Source organism: Salminus brasiliensis, chromosome 23, assembly GCF_030463535.1.
Source record: "Salminus brasiliensis chromosome 23, fSalBra1.hap2, whole genome shotgun sequence".
Taxonomy (NCBI): Eukaryota; Metazoa; Chordata; class Actinopteri; order Characiformes; family Bryconidae; genus Salminus; species Salminus brasiliensis.
Genome location: NC_132900.1, coordinates 10,951,322 through 10,977,929, shown reverse-complemented (window position 1 = coordinate 10,977,929; position 26,608 = coordinate 10,951,322). Strand labels below are relative to the sequence as shown.

General features: G+C 41.9%; 1 protein-coding gene across 1 annotated transcript in view; it reads left to right on the top strand.

Moving 5' to 3' along the window:
- Positions 1 to 26,608, top strand: part of gpc5c (glypican 5c) — a 241,227-nt gene that overhangs the window by 157,071 nt on the left and 57,548 nt on the right. Inside the window, exon 8 of the mRNA XM_072669083.1 lies at positions 19,533 to 19,665. Coding sequence (XP_072525184.1) covers positions 19,533 to 19,665 — 133 coding nt within the window. The remainder of the gene's footprint in view (positions 1 to 19,532; positions 19,666 to 26,608) is intronic.

Sequence of the window (26,608 nt, the reverse complement as noted above, 5' to 3'; positions counted from 1 at the left end):
ATTCTGTTCATCATCAACTCACCATCCACTTTATTAAAGATACAGTTGGAACAGCACAGTGCATTCTGCCTGGGGAGGAACACTACACTTCCACTCTGCGTCCCCCAATTGCTCTCTCTCTCTCTCTCTCTCTCTCTCTCTCTCTCTCTCTCTCTCTCTCCCTCCCCTGGCCGGTGTAGCTAGACAACCAGTATGACCAAGCTTGACCAATCCAGCTCGACCAGTATTTATGACCAGCATGACCAAAAACAAACATAGCATACACTAAACTGGTCAAGAGCTGGTTAACCAGCTAGCTTACCAGCATAGGGTCTATAGGGTCTACCACATTGCCCATCAAAGACCAGCTTAGACCATCTGAATTCAGTCTTGAGCTGCTTTTTTTCAGCAGGGAATGCATTAATATATAAACCAGTACAGTTTATATAGTTAGAGTATTTATACAGTGGCTTTGAATGCCAGTCTGCCAGTCAGATTTTACATCTGGACTAGGTCTGAGACTGGCAAACAGGAGCAGGGAGGCAGAGATGGGAATCAGGGAAATGTACTGACAACTTGAGAAGGAGTAGAGAGATAGACAAGCAGACAAAGACTTGGATAAAGGAACACACACAAACACACACACACACACACACACAGTGTTGTAAGGTGTGGTAATAGTCCCAGTTGGCTGTGTGAATGGGGGTTAGCTGCAGGGTGTGTTGATAAGTGGTTGCGGGTGACCACCCTGTAGTATTGTATATCAAAGCATCTCTTCTCCACACACTCACCTCAGGAACAGTCAGCACTGGCTGTATGTGTGTGTGTGTCCACTGCAGTCTTCTCTATGTCTTCACTCTTCCTGGGAGAGTAAAATAGTCAGGAGACTTCAGCATCTCAAATTTTTACGATTCTCACTGTCGAGGCCACAAGGCTTTTTTTATATGGACTTTAAAGCTGCCAGTTTTACTGCCAGTTCTTCTCTTGTTATAGAGAAATCTGAGTGGGCGTTTCAATGGCGCATTCAAATAACTTCAGCTTTTGAACTCATTGGAGTTTAAAACTGTGCAGACTTTTTTTCCCATCACTATTCCGAGACTGTTGTGTTTATTTTAATTTGGACATGCTGTAGCTGTTTTCAACGAGAACAGATGGTTATTTTTGACAGCAACACCCTGTTAAAGTGTGTATTGTGTACAGATGAACAGAGACAGAGACATGCATGCATATGTAGTGCAATGGCATGCAAAGGCTTGGGCACCCCTGGTCTAAATTTGTGTTACTGTTAATAGTAATGAACGGATCTCCAAAAGGCGTGAAGCTAAAGATGACTTTCACAAGAGTGAAAAAAAGGAAAAGCAGCACCATTCCAAACTGAGCTCTGAGTCTCAGACCTTAATTAGCTAGAATGACCATATTTTGGCTTTCAAAAAGGGGATACTTGGGACACATGGGCTTACATCATGGGTAGGATGTTGTGGCTGGATGGCTTCAAGTGGTCCCAAGGACCATGTGGCAGTGTGTATGTATAAAGGTAGGAGGGAGTCACCTTTTTTTGGAAGTGATGGCAGCGCGTAAATCGAGTAGCCACTCCTATCCAGACCTCCTGTAGTAAAAAATTGATTATTCCACCTGCCAATGTAAAACTAATCCTGTCCGAGTTCAAGGTTCAAGAACATTTTCCAAAATTACTGCTTGTAGGTAAATGGAAATTCCTATTTGACTCCAAAAGAGCTTCACAAGCTTTAGCTGACTCAGGAGTAGTGGTGCACTATTCTACTGTGCAGCAACACCTGCACAAAAGCCCTGTTTGGACGGCATTGTTTTTCAAGGGGAGGTGGGTTGATGCAATTACTACCAGAGTTTTTCAGTAATTTTAGACCCAATCCTAATGCGCAGTGTCAATTATTTTTTGGCCTGCTCACTTCAGCATCAGAAAGATTCTGCCAGCTTTGACTTACCTATAAAATCACACGAATTGTGGCAAAATATTCCATCATATGCTGTGGAAAAGGAGTTTTGGCGGCTTTTCTCAAGTGTGGTGGCACTCGAGGAGGCATTTGGTTTTAATTGTGCATTGGACGGATACCTTGGGTCGTTCAAATCTACGGCAAACTTGAGTCAAACCCAAAAGGCGAGCAAGTCGAGGGGTTCTTCAGAGGTGCAGCGCTTCTTTCAGCTTTATGGTGTCTAATTAAATTGTCATCACTACTGTAAGTAGGTTACAATATTAGGTTAAAGGTTATCATCACACTTTTTTGGAAGTGATGGCAGTGCATAAGTCAAGTAGTCACTCCTGTCTCAGTCATTTATGTTGAGAATTCCTGAATCCCGTAAGTCAAATTGCGTTACTCCACCTGCCCATGTGAAACGAATCCTGTCCGAATAGAGCTAAATATCAGAAAACCTTTTCTTGCATCCTACCCACAAAATTCTGCATCTGGCCGGCCTGTTCAAAGGTGGTGCACTGACAAGGTCAAAACAAAACTTTTTGGCCAACAAGCAAATGTGTGTTTATAGAACACAGCTGCAGAATTTCATGCAAAGATCACCTTTCCAACTGTTAACCATGGGAGTGGATCAGTCAGGGCTTGTGTTGCAGCCAGTGGCACTAGGAAGAAATCACTGGTAGAGGGAAGAATGGATTCAGTTAAGGGCAAACAACATACCCTGATCAAACGAGGATGGCGTCTACAGCAGGACAGTGATCCTGAACACACCTGAAAAGCCACAATGGACTTCTTCAAGTTCAAGAGGAGCAAGCTGAAAGCGAAGCTTCAGCTAGAGGGGTATAAGACTTTCTCTCTCATTCTCTTTCCACCCGGCCCCTCCCCACGTCCTCTGAGAGACAGACTCACATATGAGTCACTAAACTTTTTAATGAGTCTCCAAATGCCTCTTACTCCAGTTCAAATGATTTGGTTAATGCTGTGCTTTATAGGCTCTGTCAGAACCCTCGGGCTAGCTTTACAAACTCGCATCCTGTCTCCCAGCCTGTCTCTCCCTGGCTTTCTCCCATTAAAGGGATAGTTTGGACATAGATGCTACATGCTAACTGTAGCCAATAGTGACCTATTAAGCATAAAACCAGCTTATATTAGTTATCTGCAGTGTTGGCAAGGTAAGCGTTCGTCCTGCTGCTCAATATTTTTTAAAGGGATAGTTAACCCCATAACACTCCATGGCTTATTACACACTAGGGTGTATTACTCAGTAGCTACAGGGGCTTCTGTATGAACTGGTGGGGCTATTCTCTGGTAATAGATGTTTGTAATAACACTTTCAGCCCCCCTAAAAAGGGGTTTTAAGGAACCCCCTTTTTAAGAATGCTTCAAAGGGTAGTGCTACCACCGTGCTACCTGGCAAAGCTAGCTTAAGTTGCTGTGTCCCTGTAAAGAGGTCTGCTGTGTCCTGGCCTCTTTACAGTGCTGTACGGTTTCAGTCCACTGAGACCGATGTGAAATGGAATTAGAGTGTGAATGGCTGGCCTTCGCAGGGCCTGGGAGGATGGTGCATCCATGGAAAATGTGAGCTTAGCAGCGAGGCAGTGTGGAGTTGGTAAAAAAATCCCTTTCTCTGAAGGAGAGGAGGTCACTGTACTGCACTCGTACAGTCAGCATACGTGAAGAAAAGGCTAAATAGGAGAGAGGGAAAGAAAATGAGAGATTCTATATGGACAGCCTAGCTACACTATATGTCCAGATGTATGTGGACATCCCTTCTAATGAATGCATTCGGCTACTGTAAGTTTCACCTATTGCTGTCACGTGAGCAATTGCACACACACACACACACACACACACACACACACAGCTTGTTCAGTCCCTGTAGAGTAGTACTGAATAGTAGAATAGGACTCTCCGGGAGCAGATAAACATGAACCTATTGGCACCATGCTGACTAATGCCAGGTGTGGGCTAGAGGGGTTTAAAGCCCCCCAGCATTGAGCTGTAGAGCAGTGGAACTGTGTTGTCTGGAATGATGGTTGCAGCTCTATTTAGTACTTTTGGGATGAGTTGGGGATGAGGTGGGGTGGTGATCATCCAGCATTCTGATCTGGATGATCTCGTGGAAAGCCTTCCCTTTTAACTTCCCTATTTGAGGCTGTATTGGGTTTGGTTTATTATATTATTAGCTATAATGATCTAATTCACTTTTTATTGGCTCCCATCTTTTCTCCACGTTTCTCTCTCTCACACTGTTCATCTCTCTCTCTCTCTCTCTCTCTCTCTCTCTCTCTCTCTCTCTCTCACTGTCCATCTCTCTCACTTTTCATCTCTCTCTTTCTCTCTCACTGTTCATCTCTCTCTCTCTCTCTCTCTCTCTCTCTCTCACTATTCATCTCTCTCTTTTTCTGTCACGGTTCATCTCTCTCTCTTTCACTGTTCCTCTCTCTCTCTCTCTCTCTCTTTCTTTTTCTCTCACTGTTTATCTCTCTTTCTCTCTCACTGTTCCTCTCTCTCTCTCTCTCTCTCTCTCTCTCTCTCTCTCTCTCTCACTGTTCCTCTCTCACTGTTCATCTTTCTCTCTCTCACACACACACTGTTCATCTCTCTCTCACTGTTCATCTCTCTGTTTCTCTCTCACTGTTCATCTCTCTCTCTCACACACACACTGTTCATCTCTCTCTCACTGTTCGTCTCTCTGTTTCTCTCTCACTGTTCATCTCTCACACACACACACACTGTTCATCTCTCTCTCACTGTTCATCTCTCTGTTTCTCTCTCACTGTTTATCTCTCTCTCTCTCACTGTTCATCTCTCTCTTTCTCTTGTTTCTCTTGGCCTTTCTCACACTCTCTCTCACTTTCTTGCACTCTGTATATCACTCTATGTTTCATGCTCTCTCTCTTGCACTCTGTCACTCTCTCACACGCTCTTTCTTGCTGTCCCTCTCTCTCTCTCTCTCTCTCTCTCTCTTTCTCTCTCTCTCTCTCTCTCTCTCTCTCTCTCTCTCTTGCACACCTGCGCTCACCCACTCTTTCTCACTCTCTTTCTCTGTCTGTGTCCACTTCTCACTCTCATGCTCTCTCTATCTCGTGCCCTCACTTTCTTTCTTTTGCTGTCTCTTCTTCGCTGTCTCTCTCACTCTCTTGGTCCATCCCTCATGTGCTCTCTCCTGCACTCTCTCTCTCACTCTCTCTCTCTTTGTCTCTCTCAGACAGGTAGTGATGAGGCTATATAGTCTGGCCTGTAAGGATTAGGCATTGAGCCACAAGCACACAAGCAAAGTCACTGTGTGTGTGTGTGTGTGTGTGTGTGTGTGTGTGTGTGTGTGTGTGTGTGTGTATGAGAGAGAGAGAGAGAGTGTAGATGACAGCACTGAGAAAGATCACAGATTGGGACCTTAGCAACCATCACTCCAAAAAAAAATGTCTTTAGAGAGTCGTGAGAAAGAAATCTTGGCACTGAAGCTGTTTCACTCACACACTCTGTTACACACACACACACACAGCTACCCTGTTGCCCTTTAATGACTTAAGGATGTCTTCATACGTGTCTGACGGCTCTCCAGTGTGCTATTGTCCCTCTCCTCTTTCACTCTGACTCATAAATCTGTTCATACTGTACCCCTCTCTCTCTCTCTCTCTCTCTCTCTCTCTCTCGCTGTCTCTCTCGTGCACACACACATCCTCTCTTGACAGGGGATCGGTCACTCCTAGCAACCTGGGATTTGTAGTCAATAGAATTCCAAAGACAGAAAGAGGAATTTAATCTAATGCATTCCAGTGGGCTCTGTGCAGTTGTGTGTGTGTGTGTGTGTGTGTGTGTGTGTGTGTGTGTGTGTGTGTGTGTGTGTGTTTGGCACTACTTTCTTCAGACTTTGAGAAGATTGCTCTGGGCAAGTTATTGCATATTTTTTCGAGAATTGAAGCTACATTGAAAGCATTTGGAGTATAAATACCAGATTTGTCCTTGGATGGTAAAGTAATTCTCCCATATAAAGAAACACATCATCCTTCCTACCACTCTCCACACACCCTGCCACCCCCCTACACACACACACACAGTCACAAGAACTATAGCATGTAAACTGTAAGTTCAAGTGTTTGTAGACACCCCTTCTAATGAATTCATTCAACCACTGTAGAGAAGTAGAGAAGACTCTCTGCAGCAAAAAAAAAGTGAACCTATTGGCACCATGCCTAATGCCAGGCGTGGGCTAGAAGGGTGTTAAACCCCACAGCATTGAGCTGTGGAGCAGTAGAACTGTGTTCTCTGGAATGATGGTTGGTGCTCCCTCCAATACTTTTGGGATGATTTGGGGAGTTGGGAGGATGAGGTGGGGTGGTGATCATCCAGCATCATCATATGTTGAATACGATCATATTCTCTCAGCAATGCTCCGAAATCTAGTAGAAAATCTTTCATGGACAGTTGAGACAGTTACACCAGCAAAAGTAGAATAAACTCTTCTTTTTTAATCCCCTTGATTTCTGAAAAAAACGGTGAATGAGCAGGTGTCCAGATACTTTTGTCCATTTATTTGCTTAACACTACCCTAACCGAATCATTCTCTTTCATGCTTATTTGAACTGTCTGTCACAATTTGTTACCATAGTTTAAGTCTAAACAGTGCATTGTCAATGACCCTTAAGCTAGAACCATGTTTATCAACAGCACTAGGGCTACAACCAGGATTCGTTTAAGTTTATGGTTTGGGACTGATGTATTGCTTGGGGTTAGAATATATAGGCTTGACTGTGTGTGAAAGGTTGTAGATGCCTGCACATCCAATGTTTCTTCTGAAATCAAGGGTTTTAATAGAGCACTTGTCCCATCAGCTTCTACTCTTCTTGGAAGCCTTTCCATTTCATGCTAGAACGTTGCTGTGTGATTGACATTTGATTGCATTTGGCTGCAAGAGCATTAGTGAGGTCAGATACTGATGTTGGATGATTAGGTCTGGATCACAAAGTCACTTAAGCTCAGAGATCCATCACTCCAGAGGACACAATCCAATGCTGGAAGGTCGATACCCTCTAGCCAACACTTGACATTGTTCACGGTGACTTTGAGCTTATACTGTTGAGCATCACATTCTATTGGAGGTGTGTTTCTATGGAGATTGTACACTGATTAGCCATAACATTAGGTGAAGTGAAAAACACTGATTATCTTCATCTATAGTGGCATCAGTCAAGAGCTGGGATATATTAATAAGCAGCAAGTAAACAGTCAGTTCTTGAAGGTGATGTGTTAGAAGCAGGAAATATGGGCAAGCATAAGGATCTGTGCCACTTTAACAAGAGCCAAATTGTAATGGCTAGACGACACACCCCCAAAGCACCCCCAACACCTCAAACATCAGGCAGATCTTACGGGTTCTTGTACCAAAAGTGGTACAAGAAAAGACACCCGATGAACTGGCAAAAAGGTTGCGGAGAACCAAGGCTCATCTCATTAATGCGGTCCATGGAGGTCCCACCTTACAACTTACAGGTTCTTAAAAGATCTGCTGCTAATGTCTTCGTGCCAGATACTGCAGGACGCCCCCAGAGGTCTTGTGGAGTGTTGTGGCAGCACAAGATGGTACTAATATTATGGCTGATTGGTGTACAAGCTGCATGGGTGCAGTTGAACACCTGTGTCAGCAATGAATGCTTTTCAAAGACATATAGTGCTTTTAGAATAACGTATAGTAAAGACAATATGATCATCAATAAGACCTTTACCTGCAGACCATCATTTTATTACTGAATTACCCAGAATCCAAATCCACAACCAACAAACCACAAATCAATACAAAGAATGAGTGATGTTTGGGTCGTGTTGCCAGCATGTCTCGCTAACATCTCTTCTTGGATGGCGGCTCACCACCACAGCAAGACAGAGCTGCTATACATCTCGGGAACTGCTGGACCTAAAAATGATCTTGCTATCTCCTTTGAGAACTCACTGGTCACTCCTTCTACAGAAGCTCGAAGCCTTGGTGTAGTCATGGATGATCAGTTATCATTCTCAAGTCATGTTGCAGATGTAACTCGGTCCTGCAGATTTGTCCTGTACAACATCCAGAGAATTCGACCCTTCCTCTCTAGAGAGGCCGCCCAGGTGCTCGTTCAGTCTCTCGTCACTTCAAGACTTGACTACTGCAACTCCCTTCTGGCTGGTCTCCCTCTGCACACCATCAGGCCCCTGCAACCTATCCAGAATGCAGCGGCACGGGTTGTCTTAACCGTTTCTAAATTCAGCCATGTCACTCCACTGCTGCATTCTCTTCACTGGCTTCCTGTAGCTGCTTCCCGCATCAGATTCAAAACCCTGATGCTGGCCTACAAAGCCAAGAATGGACCAGCGCCTCTGTACTTGATGGCAATGGTCAAAAGCCGATCTGCACCAAGAGCCCTTCCAGCTTCAAGTACGGCTCGGCTCGACCCGCCATCCCTCAAACTTCACGGAAGACAAGCGTCCAGGCTTTTTCTTTCAGAGGTGGAACGAACTTCCCTTGGGTGTCCGAACGGCAGAGTCGCTCGCTGTTTTCAAACGCAGACTGAAAACCCACCTCTTCTGAGAGTACTTGGGTGAATAGCAAAGTGGTCACCTTACTGGTTTGTGTTTAGTAGTGTCTAAACTTAGAGGTATCTTTGAATTTTTAGTCTATTTGGGTAAATAGCAAAGCACTTTTGTAAGTCGCTCTGGATAAGAGTGTCTGCTAAATGCCTTAAATGTAAATGTAAATGTTCCTTTCAGAACAGAGAATTAAAGGACAGTCTAAAGTGGGTCAGTTCAGTTAGAATCATTCTTCATTGTTTGTGAGGCAGCTAATAAGTGTTATCTTTAGAGAATTGATCCTGTCAAAGTTAGGGCCTTACAAATTGTGAGCTAAAATGCTTCAGACAGTCCAACTGCCTCGTGTAAAGCTTACATAAAGTTTATATTGCACAAGCCTTTCCCTCTGTTTGTGAACTAGTTCTGTAGCTGTCCAGCAAGACTAATGGTGCATGATTCAAAATGAATGTGAATTAATAGCAACATTGATGTTCTGTAACAGCGTGTCAAATGTCCCGTGCAGGGTTTGGGAAAGAATCCAGGCAAGAAGCAGCTCAGGACAATTTAAGATCATCTTTCTCCACCTTTATGCCATCCGTGAAACCAGCACGCTTTTAAAAAAGCAAGAAATTCTTCAGTTTCCCATAAGCGGAGATCTACGATCATATTGCATAGCGGATGTAGTGCTATGATCAAATAGGAGCTGAACCTGACCATGATTACTCTCATATGTTGTTCTACAATATACAAAATAATCACTATTCCATCTCCAGTGCAAAACTAAAAGACGCAAACTACAGACACCAACTGGAGCCTGGTTGTGAAAATGACTTGTTTTTCCGAGCAATTGTTTTCTGGTCAGCGTGAAAGGTCGTCCACCAGTGTTTCGACTAGTTGGCCGTGTTCTGCTACGAGTTGTGCCTCTTCAGTGTGGATGGATAATGGGAGATGTTTTTAATGTTGTGTGAGGAGAGCGGTGCTGGAGATCAGTGCCAAGACTCTGAACAGTCTGTGCATTGTTTCTTATGCCAGGGATTACACAGCAGCATGCTGGAACAAGCCTGTGTGTGTATGTGTTTGCATATATGTGTGTGTGTGTGTGTTTGTGTGTGTTTGTGTGTGTGTGTGTGCTCACCTGTTTAACGAGGTTGCCTGCATGCCTGTGTGTGTGTATTTGTGTGTGTGTAGTTGTGGGTGGATGTGGGTGAAGGTAGGAGGGTGTAGGTATCTGTTTGGTGTTCAAAGTGTTGTCTGTGTCTGTAGATAGATTGGTAGGTTGGTAGGATGGTTGGTAGGTAGGTTGGTTTGTGGGTAGTTTGGTTGGTTGATTTGTTGGTAAGCAGGTTGGTTGGTTGGAAAGTAGTTGGTTAGATAAGTGGGTTGTTAGTTGGCTGATTGGTAGGTAGGTTGGTTTGTTTGTTGGTAGGATGGTTGGTTGGTTGTTTGGTAGGTAGGTTGGTTAGTTAGTAAGTATGTTGATTGATTGGAAGGTAGTTAGGGAGATAAGTGGGTTGTTAGTTGGCTGGTTGGTGGGTAAGTTGGTCTGTTTGTTGGTATGTAGGTAGGTTAGTTGGTTGGTAGGATGGTTGGTAGGTAGAGTGATTAGTTGTTTGGTTGTTTGGTTGGCAGGTAGGTTGGTTTATCAGAATCAGAATCAGAATTTCTTTATTTCACATACAAGGAATCTGTCTTGGTGAGAGCAACACGTATGACAAGTAACAAAAACACAGAACACAGATTATTTACAGTATTAAACTAAAGGAAAATTACACTAAACAATAAATAGGGTAGGGGATAAATTAAAAAAGTAAAAAGTACTAAAGGTAATAAAGAGCTGAAGAAGCTGAGAGATGTGAAACAGATTTGGTTGAAAAATATATATAGAAAGTTACAGATGACCTGAATATTTACAGAAAGAGAACATCTGTACAGGTGTGCAAATAGTCATAGTGCAAATAGCTGTTCAGTCCGCTTTGGTACAGTTCAGTTGTATGTTTTGAGGTTTACAGTGGGAGGTGTATTGATTGATAGGCAGATAGTGTGTTGTTAGGAAGGTAGATAGGTAGTTGGTAAGTAAGTAGGTTGGTTGGCTGGAAAGTAGTTTGGTGGGTACATAGATGTTTTTAGATGGCTGATTGGTAGGTAGAATGCTTGGTTGGTTTGTTGGTAAGTACGTTGGTTGGAAAGTAGTTAGGTAGATAAGTGGGTTGTTAGTTGGCTGGTTGGTAAGTAAGTTGGTTTGTTGGCTGGTATGCAGACAGTTTGGTAGGTAGGCAGCTAGAATAGTTGAATAGTTGGTAGGTAAGTAGGTCGGTGAGTAGGTTGTTAGTTGACTGATTGGGAGGTAGGTTGGTTTGTTGGTTGGTAGGTAGGTATGATGGTGGGTTAATTTGTTGGAAAGTATTTGTCTGGTTGATAAGTTTGTTTGCTTGTTGGAATGTAGATATGTTGGTTGGTTGGTTTGATGGTACAATGGTTGATAGGTAGGTAGGTTGGTTGGTTGGTATGTAGGTAGGTTGGTTGGTTGGTTGGTTGGTAGATAGGTAAGTTGGTCGCCTGGTTGGTGGGTAGATGAGTAGGTTGATATGCTGGTTTCTTGATTGGTTGGTAGGCAGGTAGTTTGGTATTGAGATAAGTAGGTAAATTAGTTGGTTGCTTTGTTGGTAGGTAGTTGGCTGGTTGGTAAGTTGGTTTGTTTGTTGGAATGTAGATAGGTTGGTTGGTGGGTTGGTGAGTAGGTTGGTTGGTTAGTAGATAAGTAGATGAGTAGGCTGGTTGGTTTGTAGGTAGATAATTTGGTTGCCTGGTTGGTGGGTAAATGGGTAGGTTGATATGTTGGTTTCTTGATTGTTGTTAGGTAGGTAGTTTGGTTTTTAGATAAGTATGTAGATTGGTAGGTTGTTTGGTTGGCAGGTAAGTGCTTTGGTTGGTTTTTTGGTGAACAGGTTGGTGGGTAGGTAAGAAGGTTGGTAAGTGGGTAGGATTTTAGGTTGGTTTGGTAGATCAATTTGGTATATAGATAAGCAGGTTGATAGGTTGATTAGTATTAGTAAGTGGTAAGCAGGTTGATTGGTATCAGGGTGAGCTGACCATCTGAAGATGTCCAGAATGGCCATCTGTCTGTTTAGTGCTCAAAATAATATCTGTATCTCTATTTCTACAATACCTTCAAATATTTTAAAAGTGATCAAAAAATATGACATAAAAAAAACTAAAAACAGTACACAGGTAGGTAGGTTGGTTGGTTGGTTGGTTTCTATATAAGTAGGTAGGTTGGTTAGTTGGAAGGTAGTTTGGTGGGTTGTTAGTTGGCTGGTTGGTAGGTAGGTAGGATGGTTGGTAGGTATGTAGGTTGGTTGGTTGGTAGGTATGTAGGTTGGTTGGTAGGTACATAGATAAGTTGGTTGGTTGAGGTAGATGAGTAGGTTGATATGTTGGTTGGTTTGTAGGTAGGTAGTTTGGTAGGTAGATATGTAGGTTTCTTGTTGGAAGGTGGGTAGGTTGGTTAGTAATTAGGGAGGTTGCATGGTGGTTAGTTAGATAGGTTGGTTGGTAGATGGGTAGGTTCATAGGTTGGTTAAATAGCTAAGTAGAAGTCCAGAACGGCCATCTGTCTAGTGGCCATCGGACAGGCACCATGATTCATGTGGTTTTATACGAACATGCATACAACCATATGCAAGCTTACCATAATAAACACATCTTCAAATCCTCATGAGTTATAGTGTGATGTTACTTGCTTTTGTGAATGCGACACCTTGGCTGGTATAGTTGCTAGATTGGTTGGTTGGTTCATTGGTAGGTAATAGGTATGATAGGTAAGGTAGGTAATATATAAAGATGTGACTTTTACACTCAACGCCTCCAAGTTTTCAAAGCTACTTTTATGGAACAAAAACAGTCTGAAGGGTGAATCTGGAGAAATGTATGTCAGATTACTGTCAAAATTCACAAATCATGTTGCTATTCAAACTTATAACCTGAAACTTTAATTGCATAATAAAAGTTCATGTTACATTTTACACTGTGTAAGTTTGTTCTCCGCTATTTAATTATAGAATTATGTAATTACGTTTTAACAGTATAACAGATCAATCAGGATTAACTCGTGTCTGAATAGGACTTTTCATTCCTCAGTTAATTAAATTCCATCATGTGCAGAAACCTTTCACTACCTTTCATTTACTGTCTTTTCTCAGCTTACTTAAGTCCCAAGTATTTATTTGACCTTTGCCCTTGACCCATGTTCACCTCATGTCAGCTGTTTTGTTTTTCTCATGAATATATAATTAAATGATTCAGCTCATTTGCACTACTTTGCATAATGAAACTTTAATAGGTTGATGGAGCTGCAGGTGAGAGCGAGGCCGTCGTTTCTGTCTGTTTCACAGCACTCATAAAGACACAGTGTTTTATTGGATTTAATACATTGCTTGCAGACATGCTTAATGAGTCAATGAGATGCTTCTATTACATTTACAAGCATCCTGATATCTTTCTAACAACATTTGCTACAGTGTTCCTCCCTCACAAATCTCTCAATAAACACAAAGCAGCCTGAACCTCTGCACACACATAATTCTGGATGAAGCCATGACATTAATTAATTCAATCAATATATAATTGGGAAAATTAGACAGACAGAAATATTTGAAAGAACTAGCACTAGCACTGCTCCTAACACTAGGAGGTTAAGGACTTAGCACATGGCTCCTTCAATACATGCAAAGTCAGCACGCCAACACGCTCAGAGGAAAGGGCTGGTCCCCAGCTCCCCTGCACCAGCTAACAGGTGCCTGTGCCAGCCAACGTGGCTTCAGAGTGATGATGGGGGCGATAAGGCGCCATCTATCCACCTTGAGCAATTGGTCATGCCCTCTCAGACTCCGGATACTGATAGCGATAGCACATTAGACCAAGGAGCCACTCTGAGCCCTGATGTGAGCTTTTTAACTTTACAATGGGAGAAGCTAAGCTAACATTGCTAACAAACACTGTCACCAATGCCTCTTCCTTACTACCAACAATACATACATAATATGGACAAAAGTATTGGGACACCTGCCCATTCATTGTTTGTTTTGCTTTTGTTGGAGTTCAGGGAAGGTTCAGGGAAGGTTTTCTACTAGATTTTGGAGCATTGCTGTAAGGATTTGATTGCGTTCAGCAACAAGAGCGTAAGTAAAGTCAGGATTCTGGATGATCACCACCCCACCTTATCCCAAAAGAACTGGATGGAGCATCACCATTTCAGAGAACACAGCCACTACTTCTTACCTGGAGCACCTCCTTCCCTTCCATTTTTGTCGTAACCTGCTGTCCCACACTTTCCACCATCAACCCAGGGCTTGTAATTAGCTGATTAGCTGGATCGGGTGCTTTGAAAGCAGGGTAAACACTAAAACATGCAGGGCCGGGGAACAGGGATACGAACCACTGGCAAGTGTCTCCAACTCCATTTTATCCCATAATTGACTGTTTTTTGGATGATTTTGGCGAGACAGTGGGATTTTATCGTCAGGTGCACTGTATCACGGCCTCTCCAGGTGAAAGATCATTGAGTGTGTGGGCCTCATCTGTGGTTACTGGTGTTGTGTGCCCACTGCAAAGCCCACATAACAGGTCAGAATAATAAATGCTGTGTAGCGTGAGCAGTGTAGCAATTCTGGGATTTTGAGAGGTTTTGAGAAGTTGTGCAGTGTCCACTAGGCTTAAGGGCTTTTTTCAGAAGGTGACGGAGAAGAAAGCACAAGCACAGGTCAGCATCAGAGGACAGAGAGAGGATGATGAAAAGAAAGTCACAGAAAACCCCTGAGCTGAACTTTAACTGGCTCTCAGATCGCTATAGTTATGAGCCGTGTGCAGTGGAGGGTGGTGGTTCTCTATATGAAAGGATAATATTTACACTGAGACTGAGGGAGTTGGTCAGGGCCTGAAAGTGACTATCATTCTGTGTGTGTGTGTGTGTGTGTGTGTGTGAGAGAGAGAGAGAGAGAGAGAGAGAGAGAGAGAGAGAGCATCACTGATGCAATTTTGGAGGCATGGGGGGTAATATCACCCTGAGGTTTTATTTTAAGATCATATTATGAGGTGGTTTATTCTCATCCTGTTGTTTGTTTTCAAGGTATTTTGCTAAATAATTTTAGCAATATGTAAATTACAAACACACACACACCGCTTGTCTAGTCCTGGTAGAGAAATAAAGCCAATGTCATGCATGGGCCGGATGAGTAGAAAGCCCCCCAGCATTGAGCTGTGGAGCAGTGTAACTGTGTTCTCTGAAATAATGGATGGTGCTCCATCCAATACTTTTGGCCTAAGTTGGGGAGTTTGGGATGAGGTGGGGTGGCGACCTTGCAACATGGTCCTGACCTCATTAATGCTCTTGTCACTGAATGCTATCAGATCCTCAGTGCTCCACAATCTATTAGAAAGCCCTTACTAGACAGTAGATACAGTTATTCCAGGAAAAAAACCCTTGATTTGGAATGAAACAATGAATAAGCAGGTGTCCTAATACTTTTGTCCATATAGTGTATGTCTTAGTCAAGTTGATTGTGGTGCTGATTGACCAACTAGTCCATCAAAATCAAATGCAGTGAACACATGTATGTTTTCCTCTGCACAACCATCTTTGAACATCGAACACCAACTCAGACCATCTGAAACCAGAAGCTGGTCCAGAGCTAGATTTTGGGCAGGGCTGGTTACAAGGGCATAGGTCTGATTTTGCCATTGGTGGGGACATAAAAGCGGCCCAAGGGGCCCCCCTGGAAATGCTGCTATTTAGGAACTGACATTCAGCCCTTTAGGCTATACTGAATTCAGCCATTAATATACCTGCCTCTCCTCTGTCTGAGCTACTACATGATTTTCACACTGATGTAGACATATTAACATTAAGCATAACAATCATGGCTTTGTTGAGTATGATTACCGTTGTTGTTGACTCTACACATTAGCAATTCTAAATTTTAGGAGCTCCTAATGTCCATCTTTCTTTTTTTTGGCTACCCTCCATACTGAGCATATCAACAGACTGGGCTAACTGCCAAACACACATACACACACACACACACACACACACAAACACTGCCACCAATTCCGCAAAATAGCATACAGAATCTTCCCTCACTTAATAATAAAATGCACTGTCCCTTACTGAATCAGTATGAGACATGATTTTTGACAACACAGCTCCTGCCTACAACTACATGACAGAGCTTTGGCGCAACTTACAACCATAGCCTCTCATACGTTAGCAAGAAATGTCTATCCTGTTAGCGGTGTGGGTTCGGGAGACGGCACCAAATACACAGACTAGACACAGGCAGGACGCTGTAGCTTAATCTTTTATTATATAAAATTATTGGTAGGGGCAGTTAAGAAGCCACTCGATATTGGTAGGGACATGTCCCTCATGTTCCTACCTAATTCTACGCCCTTGGCTGGTAGTAGATTGCCTACTGACGTTGGTTCGCCCACTGATTTTCAAAGCTGCCCCTCTGAAGAACAAGTGTGTGTGGGTAAATGCACAGCACATAGTTATTCTGCTCTGTCTGCGTCTATTACTGGCACCAGGTTGCCACCCGCCATCGATCACTCTGTCTCTTAACAGATTTACATACATACACTCAGTGACCTGGTTCAGATCTGTTCTAAAGAAATAGACTTTTCTAGGCTTAAAATAATTCAGATTATGATGGAATTCCTTTTTATAGGTGCATACAATGCTTGTATTGACTATTTTATTATCTTTGATGTGTATATATTAAATATGCGACTTTGGATGGGATGATAAAAGCCCAGACGCGATTATGCAAGGCCGTTTACAACCCTGTTATTTGGCAACCCTGGTTTATGGCACTACAGTGAGCTCACAGAAGAGCTCCACAATGAACTCTCATACCAGATAGTGTTGCTGTCCTCTTGTTGTGTCCTCTCAGTGCAATGTGCTGTTAGCTAGTTGAAGAGATCGTAGTCTTGGGTAGCTTTCCCAGGTTTGGCTTTCTTGAGTCTTACTGGAGAACAATAATTATCCCATATTTTTTCCTTCTGATGTTGTTGTGTTTAGCTCCAGTTCCGTGGTCAGCTGAGGTAGTACAGTCTGTTTCTGAGGGAGCAGATGATGGAGAGAAGAGATGGTAAAAGGTAGCATTGACTTCTGTTAGCTTTCAGCCTAGAGACAATCCCTGTTTTCTTTTCCTGACTAGTTTACTTCATCACGTGCCGAGTTTAAGCTCCCCTTCTGTAGACACCGGCAGAGGAAAAGCTGCGGCCACAAGGCCTGGTTACGTAGCAACTCGTATTCCCATAACTAGCAGAGTCTGGAGGTGATGTGCTGCTCTTGAGTATCAACAACACCATATTCTCCCAAAGTCGCCACCACGTTTTACCATTTAACCAGCTTTGACTGGAGCTTTGACTAGTGGGCTATGTGGGTTTATGTAAGTATTGGGGGGCATAATAGTTTGGAGATTTTGGAATTGGCCCAATTTCCAGCTCCGTTTTTAGTATGCCAGATTTTCTTTGAACGAAGAGAACAGATCGGTTCCATGTACTGAAATCTCATCATTCAACTATGCCATAGAGTTTGTCAATTATGCCATAGAGTTTGTCATCGCCTCTGTATGTAAGTCTTTTTAGCTCATGCTAATGTACGCTAAGGTTAAAAGAGTGGGAGGCAGAGCAGGTATCAGATAGGAATCTGTTTGGACAGAGAGGCTGGCGTATAGAGAGTGGGCCGATGTAGACTTTATTTATTCGTCAGCCTAAAGGTACAAGTACAAGTAAAACACTATTTCAGTGTTTTTTTGTTTTTTTTTGTAGTAAAGAGTTTTCTCAAACAACGCAAGACTCTGTAACCTCTGGCGTTCTGCATTTGAAAAAAGAAAACAACGCAGAGTCGTAACGTTTGACAGAGCAAAAGTTGAACAAAGCTGCAAACTTGTTTTTTAACATCTCTGTTTGTCATGAGTCTTTATTTAAGCCCCTTTTTTTAAAAAAAAATGTAGAATACATTGCCTGTAGTTACATGGTTGTTGCCTGGATTGTTATGTGTAACTACACAGTTATTACATACACTTAATCTGAAGTGAGACCTGTCATTCTACTGTAGGTTTGGATTAGGTGGGATGATGACTGTACTTCTGTCAGCAATAGGCTTGCCTGATGCCTCATGGGACACAGTGTTTGGAAAATGCATAAAATACATCCCGCTAAAATGTCTGTGCTAACCCACATATGACTGACAGCTCGTTGTTCTGGTGCCAAAGCTGTTCAACTCCAGCTGCTCAAACTGTAGCCTACTATTGCCAAACCCACTTAACTACCATACTTGACAAAGTGTCCTGGTTTGCTTGGAGTATTTTAGTAAGATTACTAGTCATCATGCCAACTGTGATGTCAGTACAGTGTGTGGAGTGTTACACCTAGTAAATGACAGTGACATTTAGGGGGCAAACGGACAAAAACGTACAGGCTTTGGAACTCAGTGGTTAGCCGCAGAGTGTGATGGGGACAATTTAGGAAAACTCCATTCAGTTTTTTTCTGCAGTTTTTTCCTCATAGAGAAAAACAGGTCAGAGGCAGCACTCATCTGAAGGCTAACTGTGAACTACAAAATGAGGGCACATCCCCAGAAGTCTGTGAGCAAAGACTTGAGGGGGAACAGGTGTGACAGTGACAGCAAGAGCTGAGGCCTTTTCATGTTAAGAACTGGTTCACTGGTTCACTGATTCAAAAAGAATCATAATTGCTGTTAAAACTATGATCCTCTTACTGTGTCCACCATGGGTGGCTGATTTGGAATGGAAATGGAGGAGCATTTTTTTCTTTCCTGGTGGGGATGCAATCAGATGCTATCCCAAGAAAATAATGTCATTATTTTAACTAAATGTTTCCCAATGTCAAGAAAACAGGGCATCGTGTGTTTTGTCAGGATCTCTTGAAAAGTCTTTATTTTAATAGAATAGGTCACAGAATCTAGAATCACACATAGATAGGATAATATGTCACAATCACAAGATAATAAGCACTTATTTTGGCAGCGTAGGTCAAAAAAGTAAATATTTCAACAAAATACATCTTACAGAAAATAAGTAATTATTTTGGGAAATAGGTCAACATATCAAATAAGTATTTGTTTTGAAAATACATCACATTTAGAAAAATGGCATTACCTTGACAAAATAGGTCAACATAGTTTAAAAAAAGAACTGTTCAATAGTTTACAATGTCCAGAATTTTTAAAAATCATTATTTTGACAATTGTTATAATCACAACATTGGTCAAAGTAGGTCATGATCACATAGCTCTTTTTTTGTCAAAGTAGGTAAAAACATCCAGAACAAATGGAGTTATTTTGACAGACTTTTGACAGAAATCACAAAATTTCATTATCAGTTTCACTAAATAGGTCACAATCACAAAAATAGTCATTTATTATTTTCACAATGTAGGTCATACTCAAAAGAAAGTCATTATTCCAAATAGGTAATATTATCCCATAAATTGCTATTGAAGTCAAAATTACTAATGACATAATAAGACAAAATGTATTTTTGTAGTGTTTTCTAAAAAAAAACTATATTTGTTATAGTGTTTTAGGCATCCCTTTACTTGGATGATTATTATAGATTATAGATGTCTCATAGATGCTAAGACTCAACTGAAATTTTCATTAAATGTAACTAAACTCTAAGCTGAATGTGAATTACTGTCTATTAAATGTAACCTTATAATTATCCCTAACCCTAACCTATTATGTTGAGGGTTAGATGTTTAGGATGTTTAGGGTAAGGTTAGGTGCAGGGCTACGGTCAATAGGCGATCATTTACATTCAGTATAGAGTTCAGTTGCATTTAATAGGAATTCAGTTAAATCTTAGTTGAATGTCAGGTGACCATCTAGGGGGCATCTATAATGAACCTTCCAAGTAAATTAATACCTGCCTCAACTTTCTCAAAGTCAGCTATGGTCACATCTGAAAGTGGTCCTTCATGCATTATCTCGATATGTATGAATGTTAAAGTTGGTATTGTGTTTGGGTGTGTCTCAGGAGATCCAGGAGAGTATGCCAGGCCTTGGAAACCGGGAGACATGGGAAGACCTGGGTAGCGGTGACGACGCCAGCGGGGAGTGCGACGATGAGGACGGTTGCCAGGGATCCGGAGAAAGCACTCCCAGAATCTGTGAGTAGTCTTACACCCAGAAGTCCACAGTACACACTTATAGCTTAAGGCTTATTATCATCTCAATGAGAAGGAATGTGTATCAGCAACTTAGTGGACAAAACATACAGATGGCAAGGGGCCATACTCAAAATTGCAGTTAGAATGCACACACTCTTGCATGTACACAGATAGCACTCCTGAAGAATTCTTTTCCGAGAGCCTGACAGGTCAGTCTGGAGATTCTGGGCCAATTACAGTCTGGTTATGCCAAGTATACTGTGGGCCAAAACTGGTCTAGCTGAAGCAGCCACATTTAAGGTTTGTCATGGCATTTGAACTCTGGGCCACATGTGGCCCACATGCAAGCTACCTTGCGAAATGTTTATACAGCATTTCTATTTTGGGCCATATAACTGGTCCAACTGTAGCCAGCTGCGGCTATATTCCGGAAACCCAGATTCGGACAAGGTCATCACGGCCGTTCCATGGCGTTATGTGGGCCGGATGAAAGTGATGAGTATGGGCCAGAACTGACTTGCTCTGCTATCTCAGTAGGCAAAACAGACCTTGGAGAAATATGCTTTTGAAATCTAATGCTGACAATAAAAAAAATTCAAATTAAACATTTATTGCTCATAGTTTATTAAAACTTGCAGAGAAGTTCAGTTGATGCCCTATTTGTAAGAGTAAGACAATTGAAAATGGAGATCTTGTTTAGAGCTCTGAAAAATCGATTGGCTGTGTATCGATATCGGACAATTCTTAGCCCAAATATGCAATCGGCATTCTGACGATATTTCTCTAACTTAGCTCATCCTGACAGCTGATCAGATCATATTTGCAAGTTAAAGATAATGGAAGCTCTGTGCAAGGCTACTCGTTAACAGGGTGCTGCAGTTCCTTGTTCAACCACTGGAAATATTTGTAGAATGTGTAAAACTAACATGCCTAGCAGAGAAAGCAGACCTTTAACAACAGTCACAGAGAGTACAGTCAGTCAGCCCAGTACAGTGAGTATCCAAACACAGCAGAGCTAACAAACACCTCTAACCACACTCAGCAGCAAACAGTGCAGACCACATTTAACCATGGCCAAACGACCAGCAGCTAAAGGAATCACATTCTATACCTAGAGCTAGATAAGCAGCGCTGTTCGGTTGTGTTTCCACTCTGAGCTCCATAGTCTAGTTCTACCCAGGAACTCACAGTTCTCTCAGCGAGTGCCCAGAATTCACAGAGTTTTTAAAATGTGGTTGATTTCAAAAACTAAAGTACAGTTTATCTTGAGAGACCAGTGCAGGAAGCTCTGCACAATACCAAGTAATGCCTGGAAAGGTTAATGTAGCATCAAAAACACTGGTCGGTCCATCTCTGGTCTTGTTTAAAGAAATTAAAGAAAACAGTGGAATGAATTTTACTCTTTACCTTTTTTTGTAATTTTGTCATTTAATTTAAAATACTCTGAAGTTTTGATCAGATGTGTAGCAAAATGACCATAACTGCATCCATAAAGCTTCAAAACCTCATTATTGGTAAATACACAAGTCTGTTCCATGAACAAGATCATTAGCTAACATGTGAGAAAAAAAATAGACATGGCTTTAGAGTCATTTCAGCTGATGTCATTGTGGCCTTAGGCAAACTGGATCAAACAGGTGTATGTAAAGTGATCTTAGGTTCCCTTTACCAAAAGCCATCCATTAGACATCCATTAACCTGTCTACTTGTTTTGGAATATCTGTAGACTGTAGGAGGAACCTTTTCAGTCATTTTTTTTTTGTTGCATCCATCTCTACTGTGCTGACTGGAGTTTACACTCAGAGAATTTACCAACTGCAGAGTTCAGTCTACAAAGAAATGGAGTATTCACTTTTCTCAGCCTGTAGAGGTCACTAATTTGCTCTTTAAAAATGTAGCTGTTGGAGACTTCTCCAACCAATGGTAGTCAAACCTTATCTCAGGAAGCCCATTAAGGTCCACATTTTTAGTGTTGAGAGCAAAAGTCTGGACCGTCAGAAGGCTAGTTAAACTGTGGTTTGATGAAAGATGGCCGCCACCACTGCAATGTTTTTGTAGAGATGAAACATTGGTGTGATGCAGTGTTTCAGAAACACAAACAGGTTGTTTTGACTAGCTGCTGATGTGGAGAGCTTTCTGTTAGTGCCCTGTGAGCCTGTTTACACCTGGCGTTAGCATGTGTTTTTGGTGATCGGATCAGGGATAATCCGATTTTAGTGATCATGGATTTCGCTTGGATTTCCACATGGAAAGCCAAGTGTACACATCCCCAAGACGCATTGTGATCAGATTCCGATACATATACATATACATATTCAGAGACAGGTCTCGTCCACATTTAATACATGTATAAGCAGAATGCGTTTTCTGGGATCAAATCCCATTAGGCAAAAAGAAATATGTCGGAAAAACTGTTAATATGAGTAAAAATGACTGTGGATCTTGGCATCTCTCTTTCTCTTCTCTCCCGGAAGGTGGGAGCAGTATTACAGAGTTCAATTCTTTTGCGGTAGGTAGTTCACTGCATTTCCTGACAGATCCGTCACGGAAATGTGAAGAACCCTCACTTTTACTGTAAACTGTTCAGAATCTCCTGGAGCAGGACAGTTTGGACGAGGAATTGCTGTTTACAGGAAGTAAAATGGAAATTATGTATATGTTAATGTGCTTTTTACTCGGGAAAGCAAAATCGTATCAGACCCACAAATATGACTTTGGCACCAGCAGAATGCATTCTCCCTGATACAAGTCAGAGGAGCATCCCCATGATTTTGAACCTGTGGCATTTTTAAGGTAAAATTGCTTTATAATGGTGTTTCTACTGCATTTACTAGGATTTCAAACTGGGCTGTAACTTTTTTTATGATTTCTGGCAAATAAGGAGGCTGATACTTACATAGATTCATTCATATCAGTATCAGATTGACGTTGTCAATCACATTGCAGAGTCTGAACTAACTGTGGTATATTTGTTAATATACTAAATGTAGGACCCGTTTCAGCGACATGGTCCACACCCTATTCGAGTTCTCCATTACATGCACTGGGTTCTAGAATGTCATGGTGACCATACAGAATATTAGCCTCACAGTTCATGAGGACTCTGTAGACCATTGTAACCCTCTGCATTGCCCTCAAGCTAATTCCTTCTTCAGTCCACCTTCACTCCCTGACCTCATTCCCTCTAACTTGCTAGACCTTCCTGACCCTCGTTTTGCTCCATACAGCAAACACTAAATTCTACCACACGACCTGTAATTTAGCTGCTGTGATTTGTACCGGCTCTTTGTAACTCAATCTGCACCTGTCCCCGCCAGGGTGCCCTTCAGTGGCCATCTTGTCCACTGGAGCTGCTTGTTCCCTATAATCTGTGGTGACTGAGCTTCAGGGGCAGGTACATCAGAGAGGGAAAAGGAGAGAAAAAAAGAGAGAGAGAAATATAGAGAGAGAGAGAAAGAGAAAGAGCGAGAGAGAGAGAGAGAGAGAGAGAGAGAGACAGTTTATATACCATGATCTATATTGCTTGAACTGAGCAAAACTCAGCACTCAAGTGAAAGTAGAAGAGATGGTTAGTGGCAGAAAGCGTGAGAGAGAAGCTGATGTTCCTCCATCAGTGGAACTGTCACCCAGGGCCACCAGCTCTTCCCCTTATAACTCAAAGCACAGCAACACCATTCAAAGCTGTGGAGGCTTAGGGAGCTAGTCCTCCTCAGTATGGATTCAGTGGGATGTTAGCAGTGCTGGAAGATGTACTACTGTAACAGAGAGAATACAGCATCAGTAAAACTCAACAGGACCAATCTATTCCTATAAAGTTCAGGCTCTGATTGGATTTATACATTCAGGTTTGTTTATAGTCTGTCTCACACCTTGTAAAGTCAGCGTAAATTGGTAACCATAACATACAATATATCTCCAAATGTTTGTGGACACCCCTTCTAATAAATGCATTCAGCTACTTTAAGTAAAGAATAAGACTCTCTGTAGCAGATAAACATGAACATATTCACACCTTGTCTAATACCGGTGTTGACTAGAGGGGTATAAAGGCCCCCAACATTGAGTTGTGGAGCAGTGGAACTGCTGGAAGGTTGATTGGTGCTCCATTCAGTACTTTTGGGATGAGCTGGGGAGTTGAGGATGAGGTGGGGGGTGATTATCCAACACCCTGACCTCACTGACTGTCCTGTTGCTGATTACAAACAAATCATAGCTTGCTTTTGGAGGAAACAATGAATGAGCAAGTGTCCCAATTCCTTTGTCCATATAGTGTGTTTTCCATCTGTACCATCTGTTCTGTGACACATTTGTAGGTAGGAAACCTATTGGCATTGTTCAGAAAAAGCCAGATGATTACTGAAAATGAAAAACTACTGGAACTGTCTGTCATCATTTTTCTGCAGTGGCCATGGATGATTGATTATCATTATTATCATTATCATTATTATTATTTTTATTATAGATATATTTTTATTATTATATATTATAAATTATAAAATTTTCATTTATTTATGTATTTATTTTTAAAGTACATACAAACATGAGTGATATGTGCTATATTCCTATTTGTGTGTTTTCTTTGTCAATATAGAAACGGCGTACATATAAAAGCTTTCGACTTCGCTCTCTCAGACATGAGTTTTTATTGTCAACACTCGTGCCAGTTAGTCAACAGCAGCTGCACTGAGGGGGATGATACTCGGTGGATCTGTAGTTGAGCTAGCTAAGCAAAGATTAGCTTAGCGAGTGGGCTACCGAACCAACCCCAGGGGTGATAAAAAACTTTCAATTCAGCTTTCTGTCCTTTTCCCAGCAGCTGTTGGATCTGAGTTATTCCTGTATTATAGGGGGTTCAGTCAGCCAGACTTGAATTTGTCCTGTGATGAAAACTAAGCTAATGCTAACCAGCTTCTCTCTCCTGATTCAGAGCAGTTTAACATTTGCAGTTGCCCCAAACCCGGCAATATCAAATACAGTGGTCATATTTAATATAAAGACAATATTGGGGCAAGATGAAAGTCGATAACTTCCTGTTCTATTTTCAAGCTACTATGTAATCGGCCACACCTGTAATTTCAGTGTACTAAAAATGCTGTACCATAAAATTATCAAATAATTGACCAACAACTGAAATGAACTGAATCCTTTTTTGTAATGATTTGAGTGAACTGAATCATTGTGACCAGTGATTTATACGCATAACAAAGAGCGAGACAGATAGGTACAGTTTTTTTTTTTTTTCTCAGGCTGATGTTTGTATAGACGACAGTGGCGAACTAGCGAGCCATTAATTACAGTGCAGCTCAGGCAGGCCGAGGCAGTGTGGGATGAGTAACGTTCCCTACAGCTAAACAGCAGCTCTGCAATGCCAGCCAACTTATTAACATGCTAAAAAGATGGAATGAATGAGGGACAGAGACCAAGCGGACGGGAGAGATGAGAGAGAATGTAGAGAGGATGTGAGAGGATAGGAAAAGGAACAACTGGACAGGGGCTGTTGTCTTTGGAGTCGGCAGAGAATGGGGCCGGAGCATCTGCTGTATGTGTGTGTGTGTGTGTGTGTGTTTTTATTTTCCCTTTATTTTTTGTTTATTTTCCCTCTCTTTCTCTCTGTCTCTCTCTGTCTCTCTCCCCCTTATGCGCTTTCTGCCAGCTCCAAAGCGTGCTGATTGGTGCCATGGAGCTTAGAGCAAATCGCTGGAGCCTTTGACGAGCAGGGATACAGAATGTTCTCTGGTGTTATTTCTGTTCGAAGGAAAATAAACAAAGAAAGAAAGAAGGAAAGAAAGAAAGGAAAAGCAGGAGGGAGTGTTTGGATGGAAGGAGTTCAGTGTTTCAACACCTGGTCCCACCTTCACTTGTATGCAGGGCGTGATAAACAAGCTGAACTCAAAGCTAGAGTTGGTTCCTCGTTGGATTCTCATTGTTGTTTAAGGCTCACAGCTAATTTCACTGGAGAACTAGACTTTGGACTTGATGTGTACTTTATATAATGACCAAAAAATGGTCCAGAGCAGTGGAGTACCCTTGAACTGCACATGCTCTTTCCAACACAGAGTTTATCAGTAGCTGAAAAGTGACTATGTACATATGTCAGGGGTGTTGAAACAGGGACTGGTCTAGTGGTCCTGAAGTACAAGAATGGCCTGCATTTTGGTACCTACACTTTAGAATCTGGTCAGTTTGCCTCATTGGTTATAATGCTTCTCTTAACTATTGGTTAACTATGCTGAATAAATGAAACATTTGAGAGGAGGTACCATATAAAGACTTTCAACTATCTACAACGTTCTCTCTTTACCTTCTGCCTTCTGTAAAGAACATTTTTGTAGCCCACCATCTCCGTCATGTACCTCACCCCTCTCTCAGTTGACCTCATTTCTGTAAAATGGAATGGAATGTAACCATGGTGTCCATGTTTTCTGCAGTAATTGCTACAACCATAAAGGTTGAAGGTGTGGTCAAAACTTCCAAATGTAGATTGATAAGCATTAGCAATGTAGGTTCATAAAAAAATGTCATATGTTGGCTTTTCAGTGAAAAAACCTTCTAAGTGTCCAGTCATCACCATTGAACCCACTCACTCTAGCCATACATCTCTTACACACATTTAGCACAATGCTAGTTACAGTAGTCATGCGTTACCTTCAGACACATTGGACTGTCCACTGAATGAAGACCACTTTAGACCACTTTCAAAAAAATATTTTAGGCATTAGTGAAGATAGCCCTTGAGCATTACTTCCTATGATGTTTGCGAGAACGTTTTATATAAATGGTTTGAATGTCTTTTGAAAAGTGACTGGCCATCATAGCCTTTGCGTCCTTCACCCAGCCTTAAGGGTTTTTCGGCATTTATCTAAGATCTGTGATACTGTTGTGTAGGACGTCTCTCACAGTTATTCAAGAGGATATTCAGTTCTGAAACCACAGCTGTTATGAT